Raw genomic sequence first — 20,898 nt, 5'->3', positions numbered from 1 at the left:
ATTCTTATTTCAAGAGCCATAAGAGCGTGTCATATTTTGTTATGCTCTTCGTCGTACAAGATTTGGGATGTGATGTGACTGACTCGACTGACTACCCATATTATTATCTACATATTACTTTAGCATGTTAATATTACACACATTAGAAGATTTAGAAGTCAACTTAAGTAGATAGGTAGGAACTTTGTGCAACAAATATGTTGTAAGCAATAAGTATTATAGTTTGCATACAATTATGATAGTTACCTACTGTTCATTTTATTGATAGTTTATCTACATTAACTTTTGGCGATTTGCCGTTTATTTTTTAGATCGTTTGATAAATTGCACAAAGTAATTGATCGTACTAAAAGTAACATTGAGTAAATGAGACATAATTATAACCCTTGCCAGGATTGATTTCAGCCTTCATAAAAGTTCTTATACCTAGTGATTGTTGCAGATTTGATTCGTGGTACACATCTACTTCTATTACCAAACGTGTCATTATATAATACACGAGTGTTTTTCAGGTACATGTCTCATTATAAAATAAAATAAAAAGTAGACTACATTCTGTTGCTAACTTGCGCAACTAAAGCAATCGTTCATGAGAATAAAAGCAAAACTCACATTGAGTACAATCGTTAAAAAAATATGTTATAAGATATGCTATATCGAAATAACGTTAAACCACTAAATTTTATCTTGGGTTGCTGACAGTTGGAACTACCTATTTATAATCTGTGAGTTTTTAAAGCTGCTGGAAAGTAACCCGCTATCGCTTATGACATACGCCGTCGTTACAGTTACAATATTACATATAAAGTTTGCCTTGAAAAGTGCAGCTTGGTGCACTAGATGCTCGTTTAATTGCAACGATTCTGCAATTCGGTTTTGAATACGGTCGCGTAATGCGTATGAAATACCGTTGAAATAAGTATTTTAATATTTAACAAACTTGTCAGGGTCGAATCATTTTATTTTGGTACGTGTACCTACGTATAGGTATTGTCAGCGCCAATAGTAGCGGATGAAACAACGAGCCCAAAGTATCAGCCACCCTGAACTACTTTTCCAAATTTTCTACATATAGAGCTATTTTTGTTAAGTTAATTATTTTATTAGAGAATACTATTGACGCGTAATCTAATAGGCTACTTTTGATGCTGCCTGTACAACTATAAATATAGTCGACGTCAAAGATATGTTTACACTTTGGCACCTTACTCCTTTGTACTTATAATAAGGCGAAAAATGTAAACATATATTTGACGTCGATTGTAAGTAATATCAAAAATATTCCCACCGTTTTACATTTTACGAGTCCCTGTATGGAACAGTCAATGAGACCCGAAGACGACCTATGCAAAAGCGCAAAGCGTGCAAGGGCCTATCACTTTCCTCATTAAGGTTTCCTAGATAGGTGTGGTTAGGTACCTAAAGGAACAGATGCAGTGACACTCACTGTTCCCAAAACGAGAATGTTGCTTATAATTACGCTGCAAATATCATTGTCTTGAAAAATTATTGATTGATACGATTAAGTAGTGACTCAAAAACTCGTACCCTCGTAGTTGAGTTTAAATCCCATTAATCCGAAATTATGATCATTCTGCTTGCTTCACGATATCTCTCATAGGTACCTCCGCAGTTTTTATGCAAGTATTGCTATTATACAGCATAGATAGCCATCTAAACAGGACCTATATGAAGCCTTCTTTTGCTCAGAATCCCAGAACGGTTAAGACAGCTAATAGCCCATACAAAGCTTGTGAGAGAAAAACAATGGCCCATAATAATAATGACAGCATGTGTTACAATGTTGGTACGCACGTTTAAAGACATAATGACTGTATTACATATTTGGCTGTAGTACATGTAAGTACAATAAATAATATAGCTTTGTCTGGCTAAAAATATATATCTTTACTTTAAGGCAAAGTTGGCCATGAAAGATATTACTTAAGGGGCCCACCGATTAACAGTCCGCCGGACGATATCGGCCTGTCAGTTAGAACAAAAAGTACACAGCTCCGAACAACTGACAGGCCGATACCGTCCGGCGGACTGGTGATCAGTGGGCCCCTTTAAGGTGACAGTCCATTAAATTTCCAACCGCAGCAGCTGCACTACTGTTCATTTTACTATGGAAATTGACAGTAACAGCGACGCGTTCAGTACCAGTAGTGCAGCTGCGGTCAGAAATAGAATGTTACCCTTAAGATGAAATCGCTCGATAGAAATACGAATCACAAATTGGTCATTAGGCTGGACACAACGAATGAGCATTTTACTCAACCACTTAGCATCATAGGTACCTAATATATTATTTAAAACAGTCTACAAAAGAATCTACGATATTCACATGTTTTTTTTATGAAAGTATTTTGTCGTAGGTCAAATAACCCATTATTAGGATTATACAGGGTGCCATTTGAGTCGTGATCAGTAATATGTTTTTCTAACTCCATAAACAACGAGCAATTTAATGCCCCTACTCTTACTAAAATCAGAAAAGATTTTTTATTTTTTTTGTTTATTTTTTGTCATTTATTTTACTTTTACAGGTGGCAATGTGGTATTTAAACAGCTTTGTAAGATATTTCAAATGAAAAATTAAGTAAATTTTATTTCTAACTGAGACAAATGACAAAATTGATGTCATGACAGTTCCGATTCAAAGAGGCGATTCAATTTACTAATTTAAATATCTTAATAAGCCGTTGTAATATCCTAAATCCACTTATAAAAGTAAAATAAATGACAAAAAATAAAAAAAAATCTTGTCTGATTTTAGTAAGAGTAGGGGCATTAAATTGCTCATTGTTTATGGAGTTAGAATAACATATTACTGATCACGACTCAAATGGCACCCTGTATAGATATAGATATCTAGACTCGTACAGAATACGACCTCTGCGTGTATCAAACGGTCACCTTTAAAATGTTGACCTAAGACCTTTATGGCAAGGCTATTCATTAATTACCAAGTAGTATGAAAATACTGATCACTTAAATACTAGATAGAACATTAGTTTTCTATGAATGACCGCTTTTTTTTATTTCATGATTATACTTATTCATCAATCACAAATAGATATAAGTTAACACTGATTTGAACTATCACGATTTTTACACATTATTATTCTCCGAGACCACGGGGACAACGACGTCCTCGAAACGTCGGAGGTAAATCTTAAAACTTCTTAAGTCTCAAATATTAAATTTACTTAAATGTTCTAAGAGTAAACATTTTATTGTTGTAGTTGACCGAGCGAGCGTCCATTTCAGCTTGGGCGAAAATGTTTTCGTATGTTTGTCGGGCTGTCCGTCGGTTCTCCTCTACATAGATATAGTATTTCTCAACCAATTCTCGTGTAATTTCATGAGCAGGTACAATTTTTTTTTTTTTTTTTTTGGTAATATCGTTTTTGAAAAAAATACTAAATAGCTCGCGAAGTCTACAGTATAAGAGCCACTGTATGCAACTAAATGATGTGACTTGTGGAGTAGAATTTTACAAGTAAAAGAGCTCTTTCTTTTCCTTGCAGCGTATGTTAACGTTTCACAAAGCGCAATCTTTGAGTGTGGGTGGTACCTAGCCTATGAATCACACACATACCGTCCCTGATAAAATATACGAGGTGGCCAACCCTTTGCCTTGGGCGCCGATCGAGTTTTACTCCCATTGTTGGTCTGTTATTGGTAGAGAAAGTGCCTTTCTAAGTACTTACATACTAATAGTTCCTATTACCACTTTGGTTGTAATAGTCTGACTATTTGCCTAAGGTGTAATACGTAATAAATTACGTCTACCTATGTAAATTTTAAACTGCTGATCTTGATTATTATTTAATATTGTATAAAATTGCATGAGAAATGAATCCGCGTGTATATTGGGTATACCTACATATGGAAATTTATTTAAGTATTTAAACTTTATTTTATAAAATATTTACAACCATATACAAAATCGCACTCTCTACTAGTCAGCCATAGGACCAAACAGAGATACAATACAATAATTGGTGCAGCGGGCTCAGCACGGTTCCATTTTTATCCACTATCACTAAGCCCGTCACTTTCGCACTTACATACTTGTTAGAACGTGACAGGCATGGTGATAAATGATAAAAATGCGACCGTGCTACTAGGGCAGGTGCAGATAGTAATGTTTATTGGATGAGTTAAAAAAGCAAACTTACGTATACTTATAAACAATTTCCATGATAAGTGATATGTTGTGATAAGTGTTATGGCTCCTCTACACGATGGGCCAACACCGGCCACTCCAAGGGACGCATTTATGCGTTAGAGGAGGAAGTGATATTGCTATCTCATTCTACCGCATGGCTGCGTCCCTTGGAGTGGCCGGTGTTGGCCCATCGTGTAGAGGAGCCATTATTGCTTTTAAGTTAGCCACATGACCAAAACACGCCGTTTTATTTGTTTGTTACGTTCTTTTACTGTCCTAAATAATGAAACATCAAATAAATAATTAAACTAAGCCGGTAAATAAACTAAACTAGTACAACCCCGGCATTTTTTAAAAATATAAGCCCAACCGCAGTAGAAATTATCAGTTTCAGAATTTATCGATATTAATATGGCGAATTTCCTTGTTAGGTAATTTTATGAAAGAATAATATAGGAAGTCCATGAACTTTAGTCTTCGGTCTCAACTGCCACAAATCGCTTAATAGCTAACTAAAAAAAACATCCCCGTTTGTAGAGACATATATTAGGTAAGTAGTTAAAAAACCATTTGGTATCCCTCGTCATATTAACCTGTCAAAAAGATATAACTAACACTTAGTTTAAATGGAATTTTAAATGTTATCTTTACTTTAAACTTTAGCAACTAAATTTCTCAACTAGTTATTTGTAGGCATCGCGTGTGACAGGCTAATGATTGATTCAAAGGATTGAATGCTCATTTTGTATGTATCAAAACGAGCTTATTGCGAAAACAATGTAGGTATCTTTTAGACATTTGTTTTCAAGGAGACAAATGGATGTCCACAGTTAAAATTAATGTCATTTAATTTGACACACAAATGTTAAACGTTTTGTATATGTAACACAAAGGAGGCTAAGTATAGCATGTTATAACATACGTTAAATATTATGTAGTTAATCACAATTGTATACACATTATACAACGAAAGGACAGCAGTTAAAGTCACATCCACCTTTAGTTCTAATAAAATAACGCGCGTTTATAATTTTATTAATTTTACAAGTAATTTTTACGCCTTATTAGGTGTCAGTGTTTTTTTGGATTTCTCTATTTGTATGTACAGTAATTTTAATGAAAGCCAATTTCTAAAATGTAGCTAAATTGTTATGATTTTAAAAATTAAACCTGACAAATGGATCAAGTTCAGGAGGGTTTGATGACGTACTACCTATAAAGTTTGAGTTTATACGTGGTTTTTTTTTCATTTCGATTACATTTTTTTCCTATCAGCACCAGGAAATTCAGAAAAACACTTGTAGCTTTTTTGTTTCAATTTTTTCTGAAATAAACCTTAAAAAATCACTACGAACACTTGACTGGCACCGCACAAAGTGGTGACCTAATCTAATTTAGTAATAATCGCTTCACACGTGATGCACGAAGGTGTATCGAATTATTGAGCGCTTCGCTTGTCCATAAAAGGTCGGAGGACAAGGTCGAGTAACAGTGAGACGTTTGTTTCAAGAAGGTGTTCACACGACTTTATGATCGGGTGAACATTATGTGCCTGGGTCATACACATTTTATTAACCTAACTCACTCGTGTCAGGCGTGGCTCACTCCGCGACTTCGTCGCCTTGCTACAGGTAGCTAAAAGTACATCAGTTCCACACCAATTTTGGTGGCTAGCCATAAGCCGCTCGTGATGGCGCTGTCGCCACCTAGCGGCCATATCTGTCCTGTTCGTAACATACGCGTTTTGTTAGAGAGTGAGTTTTCTGTACCTAGTACTATTATTTATTCTGTGCTCGCGTCTTTCCTGCAGACATCCAAAATCAGGAGAATCAAAAGCTAATTTTTTAACTGCACCCTTACAGGCAAGTTAATATTTTTAGTACTTGAGACTCAAATAAGACTCACTCGCGTCTTTCCTGCAGACATCGCAAAGTTAGGAGAATCGAAAGCTAACTTTTGAACTGCACCCTTTCTTACAGGCGGGTAATTTTTTTACAGTAGGTATAGGTACTTGATACTCAAATAATAGAAACGTGATATATATGTACCCGGGTCGATAACTATTGAAGTTCTGTCCACAGAAGTAGCCTTTTCTGAAATGTATAACTTTGTAACTCTTATCATAATAGGGGCTGTGGTTTAATATAGGTACATGCTACATCAAATAGCGTAAATATATTTTCTATACCTAATATGTAGCTACTAGAATTAGATAGAGCAGTTTCAATATATTTTATTTCTTAACGTTAACTTACACACTCGCAACGGTCAGTTTATATATTATTATATAAAAAACTATCTATATATATAAATGCAAGTGTCCTGACTGACTGACTGACTGACTGATTCATCAACGCAGAGCCGAAACTACAAAAGCTAGAAAGTTGAAATTTGCACACTAGGTTGCATTTGTAAAGTGTACAAGAGATAAGAAGCGATTTTGAAAAATTCAACCCCTAAGGGGGTTAAAAAGGGGATGAAAGGTTGTATGGGGTTCAAGTTTTAGTTTAAGCTAGGAATTTGAAACTTTGTGAAAATGTATTATATTAAAAAACAAGAAAACTAATTTCAGCGTTTTCGAAAATTCATCCCCCAAGGTGGTGAAAAAGGGGTTGAAAGTTTGTATGGAGATCAAATATTTTTGTGAGTGTGGGACTTGAAACTTTGTATATGGGTATATTATTATAAGACAGGAAAAGTAATTTCAGCGTTTTTGAAAATTCATCCCCTAACAGGGTTAAAAAGGGGTTGAAAGTTTGAATCCATTACAAATGCGTTGAAACTTCTTAGAAAGGCATAATAGCCGATTACAAAACAAAGTAAATGCGATGTTTTAGGAAATTCAACCCCTAAGGGGGTAAAAAAGGGGATGAAACTTTGTCTTGGGGTGCAAATTTTATTTTAAGCTAGGACCTTGAAACTTTTCAAAAAGGTATTAAATTAAAAAACAAGAAAACTAATTTCAGCGTTTTTAAAAATTCATCCCCCGAGGTGGTGAAAAAGGGGTTGAAAGTTTGTACGGAGATCAAATATTATTGAGGGTGTGGGACTTGAGTCTTTGTATAAAGCCATATTATTAGAACTCAGGAAAAGTAATTTCAGCGTTTTTAAAAATTCATCCCTTAAAAGGGTTAAAAAGGGGATGAAAGGTTGTATGGGGTTCAAGATTTATTTTAAGCTAGGAATTTGAAACTTTGTAAAAATGTATTATATAAAAAAATAAGAAAACTAATTTCAGCGTTTTCGAAAATTCATCCCCCAAGGTGGTGAAAAAGGGGTTGAAAGTTTGTATGGAGATCAAATATTTTTGTGAGTGTGGGACTTGAAACTTTGCATATGGGTATATTATTATAAGACAGGAAAAGTAATTTCAGCGTTTTTGAAACTTCATCCCCTAACAGAGTTAAAAAGGGGTTGAAAATAAGTTTGAATCCATTACAAATGCGTTGAGACTTCTTAGAAAGGCATAATAGCCGATTACAAAACAAAGTAATTGCGACGTTTTAGGAAATTCAACCCCTAAGGGGGTAAAAAAGGGGATGAAACTTTGTCTTGGGGTGCAAATTTTATTTTAAGCTAGGACCTTGAAACTTTGCAAAAAGGTATTAAATTAAAAAACAAGAAAACTAATTTCAGCGTTTTTAAAAATTCATACCCCGAGGTGGTGAAAAAGGGGTTGAAAGTTTGTACGGAGATCAAATATTATTGAGGGTGTGGGACTTGAGTCTTTGTATAAAGCCATATTATTAGAACTCAGGAAAAGTAATTTCAGCGTTTTTAAAAATTCATCCCTCAAAAGGGTTAAAAAGGGGATGAAAGGTTGTATGGGGTTCAAGATTTATTTTAAGCTAGGAATTTGAAGCTTTGTGAAAATATATTATATAAAAAAATAAGAAAACTAATTTCAGCGTTTTCGAAAATTCATCCCCCAAGGTGGTGAAATAGGGGTTGAAAGTTTGTATGGAGATCAAATATTTTTGTGAGTGTGGGACTTGAAACTTTGTATATGGGTATATTATTATAAGATAGGAAAAGTAATTTCAGTGTTTTTAATAATTCATCCCCTAACAGGGTTAAAAAGGGGTTGAAAGTTTGAATCCATTACAAATGCTTTGAAACTTTTTAGATAGGCATAATAGCCGATTACAAAAAAAAGGAATTGCGACGTTTTAAGAAATTCAACCCCTAAGGGGGTAAAAAAGGGGATGAAACTTTGTCTTGGGGTGCAAATTTTATTTTAAGCAAGAACCTTGAAACTTTGCAAAAAGGTATTAAATTAAAAAAACAAGAAAACTAATTTCAGTGTTTTTAAAAATTCATCCCCCGAGGTGGTGAAAAAGGGGTTGAAAGTTTGTAAGAAGATCAAATATTTTTTAGAGTGCGGGACTTGAATCTTTGTATAAAGCCATATTATTAGATCTCAAGAAAAGTAATTTCAGCGTTTTCAAAGATTCATCCCTTAAAATGGTTAAGAAGGGGTTAAAACTTAAAAAATTGTATAGGGTTTAAACTTTATTTTAAGCTACGAATTTGTAACTTCGTAAAAAGTTATTTCATTAAAAGAGAAGAAAACTATTGTCAGCGTTTTTCAAAATTCAACATTTAAGGTGGTGAAAAAGGGGTTGAAAATTTGTATGGAGGTCAACATTTTTTGTAAGTACGGGACTTGAATCTTTGTATAATGACATATTATTAGAATACGAGAAAAGTAATTTCAGCGTTTTTAAAAATTCATCCCCTATACCCTTATCCATCCAAAAGGGGTTGAAAGTTTGTATAGGGTTCAAATTTTATTTAAAACTAGGAACTTGAAACTTCGTAAAAAGGTATTTTATTAAAAAAAACAAAAAAACCTATTCAGCGTTTTTAAAAATTCATCCCCGGAGGAGGTGAAAAAGGGGTTGAAAGTTTGTATGGAGATCAAATATTTTTGAGAGTGCGGGACTTAAATCTTTGTATAAAGCCATATTATTAGAACACAAGAAAACTAATTTCAGCGTTTTTAAAACTTCATCCCATAACAGGGTTAAAAAGGGGTTGAAAGATTGTATAGGTTATAATTTTATTTAAAGCTAGGAACTTGAAGTTTCGTAAAAAAATATTTTATTAAGAGAAAAGAAAACTAATTTCAGAGTCTTTGATAATTCATCCCCCAAGGTGGTGAAGGGCGTCGAAAATTTGTATGGAACCCAAATATTTACTTGAGTGCGGGACTTAAATCGTTGTATAAAGGCATATTATTACAATAAAAGAAAAGTAATTTCAGCGTTTTTAAAAATTCATCCCCTAAAAGTTTAAACAGGGGTTGAGAGACTTGAGAGTTGGTAGAGGGTTCAAATTTTATTTAAAGCTAGGAACTTCAAACTTCGTAAATAGGTAGTTAAGTAGTAGGTTTTATTAAATAGTGGACTTGAAAATCTTCTGGGGGTTGAGAGAGAGATTATATCGAGAACAATTTTATTCAGTTAGGGGCTTGAAACTTCGTAGCCAGGTTGTGAAAGACAAATCTCATGCGTTGTATAATAATTAACAAATGATTAACCGTCCCTACTGCTATCTTTTGCTGCATAATGTTCTAAGCTAATGTAGAATTTATAACCACCAATAAGTACGTAACAATAAGTACGTGTAAAGTACGTAAGAAGCAATCTAAGCTCTTATAAAACCCGTGAGCAGCAGTCGGGTAGAAGCACGCGCGGTGGAAGTCTCATTCTGGTACCGGCCCATACTACCACTAAAGCTAAGAAATCCCTTGGTGTTTTAGGCGTCAGACTGTTCAACACGTTACCTGCTGAAATCAGAGATGTTCTTAGTGATGTCACATTTACTAGAAAGATTAAAAAAATGTTATTGGAGATTGCCTGCTACACGATCGACGAATTCTTCGACAGGGTGTCATTGATCCATACACACAATGTGAAAGTCTAAATCACTGTTTCGATGGGACCATGATGGGACATTACTTTCACTGTAAAATGTTATTTTTAATTTAGATATTTTAATATGGATTATTAGAAAGCCTTAATGTAACTATTTAAAATTATTTAACGAAACATGGAATTATTTTAGTTTTAAGTTTATAATTATGATCGACACGACATTTGTATTTCTGTTCTGCTTTTATTTGTTGATAAGTATGTTTACATTTAGTGAAATGTAATTTTATTTTATGTACTTACTCCTAACATGTAATTAACGTTATCAATAAAATATGAATATGATTATGAATATGAATATACAAATCCACGCGTACGAAGTCGCGGGCAACAGCTAGTATATATATATATATATATAAACTGTAATCTATATTAAATGCAATAGTTTATATTTATATGGATACGCTAGTGTTGCATAATTTATTAACTTATTTATGGCATATTTTATTTCCAATTCACCTTTCAACATTCCAAAAAAACAGGTTTTATTTTGATTTTTGTTATTTTTAAAAACAAGTCTACTTAATATCTTCATCAATATGGAAATTTTAATTTAATAGGCAGTTAGACTAAGTAATCCTACTAAATGGAATTTTTTACATAACCGAGACTACAACATCAACATAATGTTAATGCAGTTCAGCGTTCTTTGAGACTTACATTATTACTTGAAATTAATAATTGTATATTCATTAATTACCTCCTCAACAATAAAGTAAAATGGCACGTACTTTAGCGTTAAACAAAAAATCTTATGACACTAAGTATCTTAATGCTTTTAAGTTTAAAAAAGATTCTTAAAGAGGCTTAATGGTCTACCGGTATGGGGTATACCTACATTGTATTTATTTACAAATGAAATAAATTCGTGTTACAATTCTTTGCCACGAAGTGGATAACATTAAAAAATAACTCGAATATTTTGCGATTCCCTAACAGAGTTTCACAGCCGTATTCGAACTTCAAGATATTCACAAGAGACGACACGTACTAGATCCATTCTAGATACGTTATAGTTTAGATTTCAACTAGTACTCTTTTGCAGCTCAATTCGGGCAACCAATGTCAATTTTTCGTTAGAAGTGTTAGATATCTATTAGATGTGAATTGGATCTCTAAGTCATATCTTGTGGAAATCGTTCAAGAGTATCTCCAGAATCGCAGAAATGTCAAATTTGACAGGTTAGATCTTACAACATATCGTTATCGTATCTTGGTGATGACTAAAAGATATCTAGTAGATGTCTATTTCAAAATCCGAATCGAGCCCCATGTGTCTAGATGTTACCATCCATGTAATGGAAAAGTTTACTTGGATGCAAATAAAGATCTATATCTATCTCTAAAAATATGTTCCGAGACTTAAAATATTAGGTAGCGGCCTGGCTTAAATGAGTTACATCGGTAAAGCTGTAATTGCGACCGAGTTGACATAAATTACAAATCTAGATTCATTACTTTTGCAATCTGTTAGTCGCAATTTGCTTAAATAACCGCTGTCAAATTATGGTTGCATTAATCTTAGGCATTTTTTTAATAGAATAGCCAAACGAAAATAGACATACCTGCCTGAGTAGGAAGATTCAAAATGTTTTGGCCGATTCTGTAAATTACGTTTGTTACTTGCTTGCACTGTATATAATTACATATATGTAACATAACTGTGACACCCTAGTTCACCTAGTTGGTTTTTAAATGTGTTGTAAGTAAACCTTATGCTAGGTAAATATATAAGGTGCCAGAAAATGTAGTATTGCATGTTTAAATATTTATCTACGGCACTTTTATTACTTAGGTAAGTACCTACCTACTACTGCTACCATTAAAAAGTTTCTACACACCTCTGAAAAAAGAAACAACAAGATAAGTATCATTTCGTTATTAGGTACATATTCGACTTGCGAAGAGGCAAAACCCTTTGATGAAAGCTATTACAACACGACTCGTTTAAAGTACTTTAGATTGACTATCTCATTTCGGCACCATCTCATCTCTTGATACAATCATTAATGTACGCGGCGAAAACTACCGAGAGTTATTACAATTATATCTAGATCTGATTCTGATCTTAACACAAAGATATGTGGACTTACTGTCATGCTTAATCTAAGTTGTAAAAGATTTTAATTTTTATTTAGCATTAAGTACATGTCGTTCAGCACGTCATTCATTTTATGACAGCCCATTTCTACATGGAGTAGCTGGCACGTAAAATGTTTGTAGACATTTTTCGGAAGTGTTGGACGTTCATTTATTTAGAAATATAATGTGGTAAATCCGCGACAGAACGACCAAAATAGTTTAAATAACTTGAAGACGATCCTACATTTTGAAACGGGCTATCATGACCTAATTTACTACAATGATAGCATTGATAACCCTTATCGTAGATACGAGTATAACTACGATTCCCAGGAGTTACCATGATGAACACATAACACTACCTATCTATAAAGAAGTTATTATAACATTATCACTTTCGATTGCACCGTCAACGAATGGGATTGAAGCGTTTTTTGCTCATCGCACTGACCAGCCAGCGGCCGAAACGTCAAATTAAATATGTGTATAATAATTATAGTTAGAGGTGAGACAACTTTCACCGTCTCGCTTTCGCGCTCGACACTGTAGCTGCTACCTCCGACTCCAAATATGTCATAATTTGTTGCATATTATGTTATTAAGTTATTATATGACAAATCGATGTTTAAGTACCTGGTCTACAAATATGTAAATAACTTAGCAAAAGACCCTGGCTTATTTGTCATGCTACTTCAGTCGACTTACTAGCTTACTACTCTACTTCAGTCTGAGTACTTTCCGAAAAAATTCGATGGGGACGGATTACTCACTAGGTACATATATGCAGGGCCGGATTAACCCTAAGGCAGAGTAGGCAACTGCCTATGGGCCCCGCCTCGGCTAGGGGGCCCCGGTGGCCCCGCGCTCGCTAAAAAAAAAATGTGTTTGCCAAGTTTGGCATATGGCCAAAATTCATAAATATTTTTTTATGTTCTTAATGTCCAATTGTCCAATATCAGTTTCTCAGACACACAATCATCAAAAGATTATGTAAATTATGTTATTTTATAGCTTTTAAAGTCTGTAAATCGAGCTCGAATATCAGGCTCCCGAGGGCCTAAAACCTCATTAATGAAACTTTGGCCCTCCGAGTAACTCTTGTATGACACATATATTATTGTTGAGTAACATTTGACGATTGGTTCGTATCAGAGCGCTGCTTTGATTCATTGATTTCAGAAGCTTAGCGTTTTGCCTCGCATGAATGCTCACCGCGCTGGTTATAAGTACGCTTCGGGCTTGTTAACTATGTGAAGATTCCTGAGCTCGACCTTCAGCCTCACTTTTAACCTCAATTTTTGGTTCGCCTACCAAATCTCTTCTTCAGCTTAGCCTTTGGCCTCGCTGCGCCAAGCTCGGCCTGCGGTCTCGCTTTTTAATACAATGGACATTGGTTGTCGTCTGTGATCTAGTTGAGCTTATCCTGAAGAACGGCTTTGACCTCGCGTGAAAGCTCACCTCACTGGGTAACTTCGGATTTTTAGACCTTTTTAACACGCTTTCACAAATTTTTTACAAAAAATTTCGCGCTCGCTGCGCTTGCGATTTTTATTACTTTTCCGATTTACCCTGTACTTACATGCTAATTTGACTGGTTTATGAATAATCATTTAAACACATGTAAAATCTTTATTATTAAGTTAATTTTAATCATGTAGCTCATATGGTCGGACAATCGCTGTCCAGCCTCGCAAAATATTTAACTACTTATTGAGAAAAAAGAGCTCTCCCCACATTGGACGCAAGGAGGAATCGGCAAAAACTAATATAAAAAACCTTTATGTCCACGCAAGAACGAAAAAAACATTCGGCATGTTCGGATCGGCTCAACCGACACCTGAAGGTTGAAATTAAAACCGCAAACTTACTTGCCTGTACTGAACAACTGAACTTATGTATGCAGAATTAACTGTACGGGGGCCCCGAGCATTGCACTGCCTAGGGGCCCCGACATGCTTAATCCGGCCCTGCATATATGTATATGGTACTTACATTGGTACACGACCTTAGATATGTGTCCCAAGAAACTGATTAGTACGTGCCGGGGTTCGAATTTAGACCTTTTGTAATTTGAAAGCCGCTCTCTATACCTACCTACCGCTCGGCTACTGTACCTATACATTGCTGGATTTTATATTGTAATTAAACTAATTAAGTAAGTACCTAATAATTACGTAGCGAGTACCTATATGAACAAATAACTATAATTCACTGCATAAAATATTTACATAATTATAATCAGGTAGCTTAATAAGATGTTTTCGCTAATTGACACGCTGTGTTATCCTCTTATTGTTATTTAGGTATCTAATTAACGCATTCACTGCCAGGGGGCGTGGCCTAGGAACAAACTTGTATGACGGTGGACGCACATGTGCGTCGGGGGCAGTGAATGTGTTAAATATTACTAGAGTTTTAAGTTTTAAGTAAACGTTATAATTTCATAGAAGTTTGACGTCTAAAATAACACTCGCACATTCTGTGCTATCAAAATAGCTGTCAATTTAGCTTGGTGCGACTCTACTTTCTTCTGTTTACGGAGATTAATTATTTATATACACATCATCATCATAACTTAAGGGCTTTGCTCTTGTTGGTGGAGTAATCGCCAGTCATTTCTTTCTTGTGCCAGTCTTTTAATTTCTTCTTACAATATTTATTATACAGGTGGACATACAAATACAAAATACAAATAATTTATTGAGAAAAGTATAGTACAGTGGTTGCTTTTAAAGACTATAAAGACAAGTGATTTACAAATGCCTGAACTAGGATTCCCTGTGTTTCAGGCAGCGAAGGGCAATCTTAATAGTGGATATTAGGAATGATCAAACGTACAAAAGTTGCTGCATAGCATAGTACGGTGAATGTTGAAGACAAATTACGACAGAAAGTTTGTTATTTACGTACTTATTCAAATTTTAAGATGTTATTTTGCAAAACTGCATCTGTAATTGGCTAAAATATAATAGGAATTAACTTTCTAAAAATACTGACTACCTATTTTGTTGTTTATTGAACCGGTACTTATTTGTTTTATTGGCATAATAAATTAGGATATAACAACGAATTATTTACTCAATGTTAAACACAAATTCTCTAATTAATAAGTACCTACTTGTATTTTTTACCGTGCACGCATAAGCTTCTAATTTTACCTTCATTCATTTGCATAATCTTAACTAGCTATGTGATAATGAGTGAAGCTAATTTAACTTCATAAATAGTCTGAGAGAAATCTCAAATGACATATCAGTTGTCAGAAAAAAAGTAAAAGTACTAAAAGTAGGAACGAGATATCCGAAATTAAACCGTACATGTACAACATGTTTTGGATTTCATCTATAATAATTATCCTTAGCCAAATATACTACAGTAAATCAGACAGAGTTCTGGTTCTTCAAGTTTTTGATACCTCCATAATTTTTTTAAAGATTAATCGCCGTTTTTTAGAATTATTAAAAAATTCAACGAACTTGAAATAATTATCATATTGTGTTGATTAATATTACTGACGAGTGTTTTTTTTCAGATGAAGACTAGTTTCATCAATAACGTTGGAAAGTTATTTTGATATTTAAAACATCCTATACAAACAAACAAGTAGGTACCTAATTGAAAAAAAAAATTGCTCTAAGAAAAAGGTAAGTATTAGTACTTGTTAGGCTAATCTCAAATAACTAAACTTATTTTTTTTAATACGTTTATGTGATCGATTTGACTACACATCTAGGGAAATTTGAATCAAATACAAATAGAAATGCTCCGCTACATATTTCAATAACTTTAGTAATACATGTAAATAAATAAAATAAAACATGTATCTTCTTAAATGAATTGCCCATCAGCATCTTTATATCGGTCATAAAAAGTAGCAGTTAATTAAATATTTGTATTAATCTCTAGGATACACTTAATTTATAATAATGTACGTATCTAGGACAGTTCATAGTTGACATGATTTATCTAGTCGCAGTCACTATTGTCTTGGCAAACATAAAGTAACATGACATAGCGTACTTAATTTTAATGTTTATGTTAGTATCTTGATTAGAATCGTGCTTTATTTGAAGTCTTGGTTGTTCAAGACCTTACGTACCTAGTCTTATACCTATCGGAAGGTAGGTAGGTTAATTATTAAGATATTATAATTTATTAAGAGGATAATTTTCTTACCAACTTACCATACTTTGCTGGGAATTATTTTCTAAATACATTTTAAGTAGGTACCTAGGTAGGTAGATATGTAAACGAGCGATATGTTGTATTGTATAAACATGTTAAATACTTTACATATATTAATACAGTATTTGCTGTAATATACATGTTTCTACAATTTTATTTTTATTATTAGAAAAAAAGGTCAAGCATTTGACCACAATCAATATTATTGTTAAATTACGTGATATGAATAAACCAGTGGAATAAAGACAGATATAGGTAAGAAAAAAATATCACATTTATAGGTAGGTACCTAATCTAAAACTTAACATAGTAAAATTTGATTTATTTTATTTAACTTAAAGTCTATTACAATACGTAATAAAAAATAATCGAAGATATGGTAAAGATAAAAAAATAGTGCATCTTACCCAGGTCTCTGTGCACGTTATTTGAAGATCTTTGAGCATTAGCCAGTAAAACCAGCGACATCAAAACAACACTGGGAATATTATGACCAAAGAGAAACTTCATTTTTGCACTTTAATTTTAAAACTAAAAATTAAAAACTAACAGATAAAATAAACAAGGCACTGACAATAAAAAAAAAATTGGGATGTATGTTTGAGTTTAGAAGCTCGATTTCATTTTCGCGCGGATTTCAACGGACGCGTTCGAGGCGCGTGCGGCGCGGCATTTAGGAGTCAGACTGAGAAGCTGCGCGCACAGGTGCAGCAAAAAGAACGCGACCGGCGATGTCATCAAACTATCCATGAGATTACTTTCACGAACGCCTATCTCACTCATCTTCAAATTAGAAATACGACCTTGCGTTTAACGTCATAAGTTTCATTTTCGTAGCAACATGATAGAATTGTATACACTTGCAAATATTATACGATTCACCATGTTGGATGTAACTGGTAGGATCGAATTCTTGCGGTTTAGCCTTCGAGGGTCAGTTAGTTGACTAGAAAGGTAGGTCATTGGCACAATTTTAAGGTATTCCTGGCGCTAAGGAATACCGTTATATTCAACAGAAAATACATTTTCACAAACATAGTAGGTATTTATACACCGTCAATGTGATAGTGAGTAACTCGACTTAATACTCACGGAAATTTAAAGTTTGTCCATACTAAAAGTTGTTCAGTAGGTATTGTATAAATCCTTCTTGCAGGCATGTTGTGTGACCATACCTATCGAGACACATTTTCATTTTAAACTTCCTGCAAACGAGATGTGTACATTTAAACGCACACGTAATGCTAATCTGCAATCCCAACTCTCACTTGACCGGTTTCTTTAAAACTAGATTTCTTACTGGTGAGTACCTTTAACTTGTATGGTAGCGAAGGCAACAATGAAAAGAAAATGCTAAGGAAATTTACGAAATAAACAAATTAATATTTGGAGTTTTGGAGTCAATTTCACAGGTCAATCTGCGTCGTGCCTAGTAGTTGCTGCTGTTAGTGGGTGTATGATAAATATGATAATTGATAAAATAGAAAAACAGGTGTAAAATCAATTTATACATTTGTAAACCTAGGTAATGTCACCCGTGTTATAATAATGTTTGGCAAAAAAATCATTTGTGGTACAAGATTTTATTGCTGACTGTACTTTTCTTTCCACAGGCAAACTCGTCGTCGAGACAATTCTAATAACCCCAAACACAATTATTTTGCGTTGTTTTATCGCAGAGTTCCCAATTTCCCATGGCCACCTCCTGTCTCCATCATTAGATCAGCTCCAGTCCAGGGGGCCGATTTTTGAAATTCGACCGCTCGATTTCGTGTATTTCGTTCAGTAATATCTCCACTACTAGGCATGTAAGTTATACTAATAGAATTGAAAATAAGTGGTCAATACCACTCGATTCCCAATTTCTATCGCTCGTATTTAAAAAATCAGCATTTCGCCGTTTTCTACCGATTTTCGAGTGTAGAAAACGAGCGATCGAAATTCAAAAATCGGCCCCCAGGTCATAATAATAAGTATTGCATTCAGAGGCGTATTTACAAATTTGGCGCCCCGGGCCATTTTGATTTGCCGCCCCCCTTCATCAGTGACGATAAAGTATTTTATTTAGGACACCTGCAACAAGTACCTTTGGGGTGTGAAATAAAAAAAAACTAAACATTTACCATTTACTCACCTAGGCATTTACATTGTTTTCCTATGTACAAATTGGTTGACAAAATCATCAATGAATCTGTCGTAATTTAAAACGTTTGTCAGCTCAGCTTCTATATTAAGAAGAGCTAAGCTATTCAGGCGCTCTTCGCTGATGGGCCCGGCCACATGTCAGCGGTGCGACACCGCCGCCGCCGCGCGGCGCCGCAAACTGCTCTGCGGCGTCGCCCGCCGCACCGCAAAATTTAGCGGTGCCGCCCGGCGGCGCCTCAAAGCGGTGCGCGGCGCCACGAGCGTTGCCGCCGAGCGGCGTGCGTCGCCGCGTGCGATGCCGCGCTGCATAGTAAAGAATAAAAATTCGACTACCAGTTGTTTGATCAGACATGAATCCCTTCACACGTGTTCTGCTCTTGCTGTTGTCGAGGTGATATTTTGCTTAAAAGTTCTTCAAAACACGGCACAGACATTCGAAAATAGTTATAAAATTTATTTTCAGTCATCTTCAACGCCTCGTATTTAAAAGTATAATTTGAGGTATACTTTCCAAAAAAAAATTAACGGTATTGTATCTGGAGAAGCTCAAACTTGGTACGTCTTGAAAATTAGTTTTATTATAATTTAAAACTCAAATGTAATGATGTGATACATTTTTGGAATCGGCTCAGAAAGACCTTTCGTGTAATACCACACATGATAGGTTTCTAAATTTTTTTTTAATTCTATACAAAAAAAGATGACGTCATAACTCCTCTCTTTTTTTTTATTTGTTGGTGCTTCGGGTCAAATTGTTTCAAATGTCCTAAAGATCATATGTACCGATTTTCATACCTTTAACACCATTTGCAGCGTTTTTTGGCGAACCGCTATCGCTATGAAGGTATCCGTGTGTGATCAAACAACTGGTAGTCGAATTTTATTTTTTACTATGCAGCGCGGCATCGCACGCCGCTCGGCGGCACCGCGCGCGGCGCCGCGCACCGCTAAATATTGTGGTGCGGCGGGCGACGCCGCGCGGCGGCGGTAGGGCTTCCAAATACCGGACTTCTCACAATACCGGTATTAATACCGAAACTGTCTTCAGCAATACCGGGATCCCGGGATCCCGGTATTGGATATGAATCGCTTAAAAATATAGTTTTATTAAAAAGGGTACTTAGAAAGGCTCACTGGAATACCAGATATGTCCTAAAAGATATTACAACAATAAACAATCAATGCCGCCATCTGCAATAATTTTATTTCACACTCCAGGTTGTTGACTTCACCTCACCAGTCACATTTGTAGTCCAACTTAACCAACCAGACAACATTTTTTCAAATTTCCGTCAAAATTGGTTAGCCATTATTACAGTTATCCTTGCTCTTTCGTTTTATTTTTTGATAAAATTATAAGAACTAATTATGTTAATGTTAAAGTCACTATCATCATAGGTGAGGGTGGGGAGGGTCGATCCCTAGGGGACACTTGGTAAACTTCATTTTTAATCAAACCAAACGAGATACATTTTTTTGCACTGGTAACACTCATTCATTCGTTCCTAACTTCACGTTCTGTCATGGCACTGTATCGGAAAAGTCAGTGGTTCAAAAATGGCGGACGGTGAAAGATTTTCTGCGTACTATATTAAATTTTCGGTAAGCTTTAACTGGATTTATTTTATAATATGAGATGGAAATGATGTTAGTGAGTGTGCTTATTTTATTTGTTGTTTATTGAAGTGATGATTAACTTGGATTACATTGATATACGCGAACACACGTTTCGAGTACGGCACGTTTTATAATCTTACTATGTATGGGGAGACTGTCTTTTTCTTCAGGGGAGATATGATTCCGGGATCATGTCACCCCCAAAGCGATCAAGTATATACATTGTAATAAATTTACTTACAAAATGATTCATAGAGCTATCATAAATATTTTCTTTTCTTTAGTAAATCATGCCGCAAAAGTACGACCAGAGAAACACTGATTTAAACTTTCAAGGTTTTTGACTGATTATTGTTTATTAAAACGGGATTTAATGGCGTATAATTCAGTTTTTATTATACAACCGACTCCGAACTCCGAAAACGGAATTATCCCCGTGGCCTTTGAAAAGACTAACTAAAGTTGACATCAACATTTTACGAACTACCCGCACTTGGTCTTGTTTATCAAGTTAAACGTTTTACACACAGGGGATGTTACTCAGTCGACAAACAACACTTATAACGATATTTGGTTTTCAACCGGCGATATTTGTTTTTATGGATGAAATGCTATTTCAATGGCTTTCCGACCTTATGTACTATAGAACCGACGGTCCATAGAAAGGATTTTAGGATTATGTAGCTCAAACACCGTCCTCGAAACGTGAGCAGTAAATTTCTAAACTTATTTATTATAGTAAACATAACGACCAGA

General features: G+C 34.8%; 1 protein-coding gene across 1 annotated transcript in view; it reads right to left on the bottom strand.

Moving 5' to 3' along the window:
• LOC134651997 (C-type lectin 37Db) overlaps positions 1 to 16,956 on the bottom strand; it is a 114,389-nt gene extending 97,433 nt beyond the window's left edge. Inside the window, exon 1 of the mRNA XM_063507151.1 lies at positions 16,788 to 16,956. Within this exon, the coding sequence (XP_063363221.1) occupies positions 16,788 to 16,890 (103 nt within the window). The 5' untranslated portion in view covers positions 16,891 to 16,956. The remainder of the gene's footprint in view (positions 1 to 16,787) is intronic.
• Between the last annotated feature and the right edge of the window lie 3,942 nt (positions 16,957 to 20,898).

This window comes from Cydia amplana, chromosome 11 (assembly GCF_948474715.1).
Source record: "Cydia amplana chromosome 11, ilCydAmpl1.1, whole genome shotgun sequence".
In the NCBI taxonomy this organism is placed as follows: domain Eukaryota; kingdom Metazoa; phylum Arthropoda; class Insecta; order Lepidoptera; family Tortricidae; genus Cydia; species Cydia amplana.
Note: the sequence above shows the minus strand (reverse complement) of the source record. Positions and strands in the feature narration are given on the sequence as shown.